Below are 7888 nucleotides of genomic sequence, written 5' to 3' on the forward strand. Positions count from 1 at the left end.
AGAGAGTGGAGAGAGATGGAAGTGAGTGCAGGAGGGTCTCAGAGACAGAGTGGAGGGAGATGAGGGTGAGCGTAGGAGGGTCTCTCAGAGACATAGTGAAGGGAGATGAAGTGAGTGTAGGAGGGTCTCTCAAGAGATGTGGTGGGGGAGGTTGTATGAGACATGGAGAGTGGAGGGAGATGAGTGGGTGTGGGAGAGTGCATGAGAGGTGGAGGGAGATGCGGGTGAGGAGGGTCTCTCAGAGACAGAGTGGAGGGAGATGCAGGTGAGGAGGGTCTCTCAGAGACACAGAGATGCAGGTGAGTGTAGGAGGGTCTCTCAGAGACATAGTGGAGGGAGATGCAGGTGAGTGTAGGAGGGTCTCTCAAGAGATGTGGTGGGGGAGGTTGCATGAGACATGGAGAGTGGAGGGAGATGCAGGTGAGTGTAGGAGAGTCTCTCAAGAGACAGGGTGGAGGGAGATGGAAGTGAGTGCAGGAGGGTCTGAGAGACATAGAGTGGAGGGAGATGCAGGTGAGTGTAGGAGTCTCTCAAGAGACAGAGTGGAGGGAGATGGAGGTGAGTGTATGAGTCTCTCAAGAGAGAGTGGAGGGAGATGGGAGTGCAGGAGGGTGACAGAGTGGAGGGAGATGAGGGTGAGCTTAGGAGGGTCTCTCAGAGACATAGTGAAGAGAGATGAAGTGAGTGTAGGAGGGTCTCTCAAGAGATGTGGTGGGGGAGGTTGCATGAGACATGGAGAGTGGAGGGAGATGAGTGGGTGTGGGAGAGTGCATGAGAGGTGGAGGGAGATGCAGGTGAGTGTAGGAGGGTCTCTCAAGAGATGTGGAGGGGGAGGTTGCATGAGACATGGAGAGTGGAGGGAGATGAGTGGGTGTGGGAGAGCGCATGAGAGGTGGAGGGAGATGCAGGTGAGTGTAGGAGGGTCTCTCAAGAGATGTGGAGGGGGAGGTTGCATGAGACATGGAGAGTGGAGGGAGATGAGTGGGTGTGGGAGAGTGCATGAGAGGTGGAGGGAGATGCAGGTGAGTGTAGGAGGGTCTCTCAAGAGATGTGGTGGGGGAGGTTGCATGAGACATGGAGAGTGGAGGGAGATGCAGGTGAGTGTAGGAGAGTCTCTCAAGAGACAGGGTGGAGGGAGATGGAAGTGAGTGCAGGAGGGTCTGAGAGACATAGAGTGGAGGGAGATGCAGGTGAGTGTAGGAGTCTCTCAAGAGACAGAGTGGAGGGAGATGGAGGTGAGTGTATGAGTCTCTCAAGAGAGAGTGGAGGGAGATGGGAGTGCAGGAGGGTGACAGAGTGGAGGGAGATGAGGGTGAGCTTAGGAGGGTCTCTCAGAGACATAGTGAAGAGAGATGAAGTGAGTGTAGGAGGGTCTCTCAAGAGATGTGGTGGGGGAGGTTGCATGAGACATGGAGAGTGGAGGGAGATGAGTGGGTGTGGGAGAGTGCATGAGAGGTGGAGGGAGATGCAGGTGAGTGTAGGAGGGTCTCTCAAGAGATGTGGAGGGGGAGGTTGCATGAGACATGGAGAGTGGAGGGAGATGAGTGGGTGTGGGAGAGCGCATGAGAGGTGGAGGGAGATGCAGGTGAGTGTAGGAGGGTCTCTCAAGAGATGTGGAGGGGGAGGTTGCATGAGACATGGAGAGTGGAGGGAGATGAGTGTGTGTGGGAGAGCGCATGAGAGGTGGAGGGAGATGCAGGTGAGTGTAGGAGGGTCTCTCAAGAGATGTGGTGGGGGAGGTTGCATGAGACATGGAGAGTGGAGGGAGATGAGTGGGTGTGGAAGAGTGCATGAGAGGTGGAGGGAGATGCGGGTGAGGAGGGTCTCTCAGAGACAGAGTGGAGGGAGATGCAGGTGAGGAGGGTCTCTCAGAGACACAGAGATGCAGGTGAGTGTAGGAGGGTCTCTCAGAGACATAGTGGAGGGAGATGCAGGTGAGTGTAGGAGGGTCTCTCAAGAGATGTGGAGGGGGAGGTTGCATGAGACATGGAGAGTGGAGGGAGATGAGTGGGTGTGGGAGAGTGCATGAGAGGTGGAGGGAGATGCAGGTGAGTGTAGGAGGGTCTCTCAAGAGATGTGGAGGGGGAGGTTGCATGAGACATGGAGAGTGGAGGGAGATGAGTGGGTGTGGGAGAGTGCATGAGAGGTGGAGGGAGATGCAGGTGAGTGTAGGAGGGTCTCTCAAGAGATGTGGAGGGGGAGGTTGCATGAGGCATGGAGAGTGGAGGGAGATGAGTGGGTGTGGGAGAGTGCATGAGAGGTGGAGGGAGATGCAGGTGAGTGTAGGAGGGTCTCTCAAGAGATGTGGAGGGGGAGGTTGCATGAGGCATGGAGAGTGGAGGGAGATGAGTGTGTGTGGGAGAGTGCATGAGAGGTGGAGGGAGATGCAGGTGAGTGTAGGAGGGTCTCTCAAGAGATGTGGAGGGGGAGGTTGCATGAGGCATGGAGAGTGGAGGGAGATGAGTGGGTGTGGGAGAGTGCATGAGAGGTGGAGGGAGATGCAGATGAGTGTAGGAGGGTCTCTCAAGAGATGTGGAGGGGGAGGTTGCATGAGGCATGGAGAGTGGAGGGAGATGAGTGTGTGTGGGAGAGTGCATGAGAGGTGGAGGGAGATGCAGGTGAGTGTAGGAGGGTCTCTCAAGAGATGTGGAGGGGGAGGTTGCATGAGGCATGGAGAGTGGAGGGAGATGAGTGGGTGTGGGAGAGTGCATGAGAGGTGGAGGGAGATGCAGATGAGTGTAGGAGGGTCTCTCAAGAGATGTGGAGGGGGAGGTTGCATGAGGCATGGAGAGTGGAGGGAGATGAGTGTGTGTGGGAGAGTGCATGAGAGGTGGAGGGAGATGCAGGTGAGTGTAGGAGGGTCTCTCAAGAGATGTGGAGGGGGAGGTTGCATGAGGCATGGAGAGTGGAGGGAGATGAGTGGGTGTGGGAGAGTGCATGAGAGGTGGAGGGAGATGCAGATGAGTGTAGGAGGGTCTCTCAAGAGAGGTGGAGGGGGAGGTTGCATGAGGCATGGAGAGTGGAGGGAGATGAGTGTGTGTGGGAGAGTGCATGAGAGGTGGAGGGAGATGCAGATGAGTGTAAGAGGGTCTCTCAAGAGATGTGGAGGGGGAGGTTGCATGAGGCATGGAGAGTGGAGGGAGATGAGTGTGTGTGGGAGAGTGCATGAGAGGTGGAGGGAGATGCAGGTGAGTGTAGGAGGGTCTCTCAAGAGATGTGGAGGGGGAGGTTGCATGAGACATGGAGAGTGGAGGGAGATGAGTGGGTGTGGGAGAGTGCATGAGAGGTGGAGGGAGATGCAGGTGAGTGTAGGAGGGTCTCTCAAGAGATGTGGAGGGGGAGGTTGCATGAGACATGGAGAGTGGAGGGAGATGAGTGTGTGTGGGAGAGTGCATGAGAGGTGGAGGGAGATGCAGATGAGTGTAGGAGGGTCTCTCAAGAGATGTGGTGGGGGAGGTTGCATGAGACATGGAGAGTGGAGGGAGATGAGTGGGTGTGGGAGAGTGCATGAGAGGTGGAGGGAGATGCAGGTGAGTGTAGGAGGGTCTCTCAGAGACATAGTGTAGGGAGATGCAGGTGAGCGTAGGAGGGTCTCTCAAGAGATGTGGTGGGGGAGGTTGCATGAGACATGGAGAGTGGAGGGAGATGAGTGGGTGTGGGAGAGTGCATGAGAGGTGGAGGGAGATGCAGATGAGTGTAGGAGGGTCTCTCAAGAGATGTGGAGGGGGAGGTTGCATGAGGCATGGAGAGTGGAGGGAGATGAGTGTGTGTGGGAGAGTGCATGAGAGGTGGAGGGAGATGCAGATGAGTGTAGGAGGGTCTCTCAAGAGATGTGGTGGGGGAGGTTGCATGAGACATGGAGAGTGGAGGGAGATGAGTGGGTGTGGGAGAGTGCATGAGAGGTGGAGGGAGATGCAGATGAGTGTAGGAGGGTCTCTCAAGAGATGTGGAGGGGGAGGTTGCATGAGGCATGGAGAGTGGAGGGAGATGAGTGTGTGTGGGAGAGTGCATGAGAGGTGGAGGGAGATGCAGGTGAGTGTAGGAGGGTCTCTCAAGAGATGTGGAGGGGGAGGTTGCATGAGACATGGAGAGTGGAGGGAGATGAGTGGGTGTGGGAGAGCGCATGAGAGGTGGAGGGAGATGCAGGTGAGTGTAGGAGGGTCTCTCAAGAGATGTGGAGGGGGAGGTTGCATGAGACATGGAGAGTGGAGGGAGATGAGTGGGTGTGGGAGAGTGCATGAGAGGTGGAGGGAGATGCAGGTGAGTGTAGGAGGGTCTCTCAAGAGATGTGGAGGGGGAGGTTGCATGAGACATGGAGAGTGGAGGGAGATGAGTGTGTGTGGGAGAGTGCATGAGAGGTGGAGGGAGATGCAGATGAGTGTAGGAGGGTCTCTCAAGAGATGTGGTGGGGGAGGTTGCATGAGACATGGAGAGTGGAGGGAGATGAGTGGGTGTGGGAGAGTGCATGAGAGGTGGAGGGAGATGCAGGTGAGTGTAGGAGGGTCTCTCAGAGACATAGTGTAGGGAGATGCAGGTGAGCGTAGGAGGGTCTCTCAAGAGATGTGGAGGGGGAGGTTGCATGAGGCATGGAGAGTGGAGGGAGATGAGTGTGTGTGGGAGAGTGCATGAGAGGTGGAGGGAGATGCAGGTGAGTGTAGGAGGGTCTCTCAAGAGATGTGGAGGGGGAGGTTGCATGAGGCATGGAGAGTGGAGGGAGATGAGTGGGTGTGGGAGAGTGCATGAGAGGTGGAGGGAGATGCAGATGAGTGTAGGAGGGTCTCTCAAGAGAGGTGGAGGGGGAGGTTGCATGAGGCATGGAGAGTGGAGGGAGATGAGTGTGTGTGGGAGAGTGCATGAGAGGTGGAGGGAGATGCAGATGAGTGTAAGAGGGTCTCTCAAGAGATGTGGAGGGGGAGGTTGCATGAGGCATGGAGAGTGGAGGGAGATGAGTGTGTGTGGGAGAGTGCATGAGAGGTGGAGGGAGATGCAGGTGAGTGTAGGAGGGTCTCTCAAGAGATGTGGAGGGGGAGGTTGCATGAGACATGGAGAGTGGAGGGAGATGAGTGGGTGTGGGAGAGTGCATGAGAGGTGGAGGGAGATGCAGGTGAGTGTAGGAGGGTCTCTCAAGAGATGTGGAGGGGGAGGTTGCATGAGACATGGAGAGTGGAGGGAGATGAGTGTGTGTGGGAGAGTGCATGAGAGGTGGAGGGAGATGCAGATGAGTGTAGGAGGGTCTCTCAAGAGATGTGGTGGGGGAGGTTGCATGAGACATGGAGAGTGGAGGGAGATGAGTGGGTGTGGGAGAGTGCATGAGAGGTGGAGGGAGATGCAGGTGAGTGTAGGAGGGTCTCTCAGAGACATAGTGTAGGGAGATGCAGGTGAGCGTAGGAGGGTCTCTCAAGAGATGTGGTGGGGGAGGTTGCATGAGACATGGAGAGTGGAGGGAGATGAGTGGGTGTGGGAGAGTGCATGAGAGGTGGAGGGAGATGCAGATGAGTGTAGGAGGGTCTCTCAAGAGATGTGGAGGGGGAGGTTGCATGAGGCATGGAGAGTGGAGGGAGATGAGTGTGTGTGGGAGAGTGCATGAGAGGTGGAGGGAGATGCAGATGAGTGTAGGAGGGTCTCTCAAGAGATGTGGTGGGGGAGGTTGCATGAGACATGGAGAGTGGAGGGAGATGAGTGGGTGTGGGAGAGTGCATGAGAGGTGGAGGGAGATGCAGATGAGTGTAGGAGGGTCTCTCAAGAGATGTGGAGGGGGAGGTTGCATGAGGCATGGAGAGTGGAGGGAGATGAGTGTGTGTGGGAGAGTGCATGAGAGGTGGAGGGAGATGCAGGTGAGTGTAGGAGGGTCTCTCAAGAGATGTGGAGGGGGAGGTTGCATGAGACATGGAGAGTGGAGGGAGATGAGTGGGTGTGGGAGAGCGCATGAGAGGTGGAGGGAGATGCAGGTGAGTGTAGGAGGGTCTCTCAAGAGATGTGGAGGGGGAGGTTGCATGAGACATGGAGAGTGGAGGGAGATGAGTGGGTGTGGGAGAGTGCATGAGAGGTGGAGGGAGATGCAGGTGAGTGTAGGAGGGTCTCTCAAGAGATGTGGAGGGGGAGGTTGCATGAGACATGGAGAGTGGAGGGAGATGAGTGTGTGTGGGAGAGTGCATGAGAGGTGGAGGGAGATGCAGATGAGTGTAGGAGGGTCTCTCAAGAGATGTGGTGGGGGAGGTTGCATGAGACATGGAGAGTGGAGGGAGATGAGTGGGTGTGGGAGAGTGCATGAGAGGTGGAGGGAGATGCAGGTGAGTGTAGGAGGGTCTCTCAGAGACATAGTGTAGGGAGATGCAGGTGAGCGTAGGAGGGTCTCTCAAGAGATGTGGAGGGGGAGGTTGCATGAGGCATGGAGAGTGGAGGGAGATGAGTGTGTGTGGGAGAGTGCATGAGAGGTGGAGGGAGATGCAGGTGAGTGTAGGAGGGTGTCTCAGGGACAGAGTGGTGGAAGGTACAGGTGAGGAAAGGAGGGGGGGGGTTGCATATTAAGATGGAGAGTTTTGGGTCACGTGTGGGGGGGGAAGTGGGGGGTCTTGGAAATGATGTTGTTAAAGTATTTGTTGTCTCAGTTATTAATGAACCCTTCTCCCCCCCCTCAATCTACCACTTTCAAGTCCCCCAGCTCCTCCACCACATCCTCCCTGTCCCGTCCCCCATCTCATACTGTGGGGGGAGGGGGGATCCTCGTCCCCCCTCCCGCGCCTCTGCCCCTCTCCTTCCTCTTTGCCCCCCCCCCCTCGGGTGTCCGTCACTCACCGTCATAGTAGTAACAGACCTTCTTCTTCCCCCCTCCCTGACTGTAGGCCATTGAGCTGGAGCCGGAGAGACGAGCCGGGACCGGAGAGCGGGAGGAGGAGGAGAGAGCGGGCGGGAGCGCGCACCGGAGGGGGCGGGGCCCCGCTCAATAGAGAACTGCTGCTCTGAGTCAAAGAAGTTAGTGTGAGTGCGCAGAAGAGGGGCGGGACTAGGAGGAACCCGACGTGCTGGAGGGGGCGGAGCTCAACCGCTCACTCTATAGAGCACGCGGTCCGCGACAGGACGGATACTGCTGATGACGTCTGATGTAGGGGCGTGTTAGTACCTGGCTGGTAGTGCGTGGGCGGGTCCTCCAGGCAACTAGGTTAGATTGAGAACATGGGGTGGTACGAGGCTATCTTCTTATTATATTGATTGAACCCAGTGGGCGGAGCTGATGGCAGAAGGCGGAGCTTCAGGAGACTGATTTCACCCAAAACAATAGCAAACGCTGTTGAAACCAATAACATAATGTAACATAGTTGTTTTTATAGCCCGAAATACCTGGCTGTTCTGTGGGGGTTTCATAGAAAGCGACTGAACAAGCCAGGAATTTACAGCATAACATTTGCATCAATTTCAACCAATATGTTCATTTCCTTCCATCATTCTCAAACAAACATGGTTTTCAAACAGGCCTCTCTAATGATCCCTGAGCTTAGCAAGGAAGACATTTCCCTGCCTAGTTTTGCAGCATGGTAAGAAAATAGCAAAAAAAAAAATTCTTACAAAACAAGGGACTTCCTATGCGTGCTCTGTCGGTAAAAAGTCGAAAGCAGTTCCAGTTAGACAGGCATTGCCTTAAAAGGTGGAGGACAAAAGATGGAGTTTTTAAATTATTCACTTTTATCCACTAAATGAACCAAACGGGTGTGGAATCATACAAACAACAGAAAATCATAACCAAAAACTTATTATTTATGATCCACTTAATTGGTAGAGATATAGTTGCAACACCTAGTCATAGAAATTAAATAGGCATAAGGATTAAAGGAAGGAGAAGCCTCAAAGAGCTCCAAATCAACACATTTAGTGATCAGAAGGATTCCCTCTT

At 55.1% G+C, this 7888-nt stretch overlaps 1 protein-coding gene across 1 annotated transcript in view; it reads right to left on the minus strand.

Annotated features, from left to right (window-relative positions):
* The window catches only part of HDAC2 (histone deacetylase 2), a 157452-nt gene extending 150517 nt beyond the window's left edge, over positions 1-6935 (minus strand). Inside the window, exon 1 of the mRNA XM_030199223.1 lies at positions 6796-6935. Coding sequence (XP_030055083.1) covers positions 6796-6847 — 52 coding nt within the window. The 5' untranslated portion in view covers positions 6848-6935. The remainder of the gene's footprint in view (positions 1-6795) is intronic.
* Between the last annotated feature and the right edge of the window lie 953 nt (positions 6936-7888).

The sequence above is a fragment of the Microcaecilia unicolor genome, chromosome 3 (assembly GCF_901765095.1).
Source record: "Microcaecilia unicolor chromosome 3, aMicUni1.1, whole genome shotgun sequence".
Taxonomy (NCBI): domain Eukaryota; kingdom Metazoa; phylum Chordata; class Amphibia; order Gymnophiona; family Siphonopidae; genus Microcaecilia; species Microcaecilia unicolor.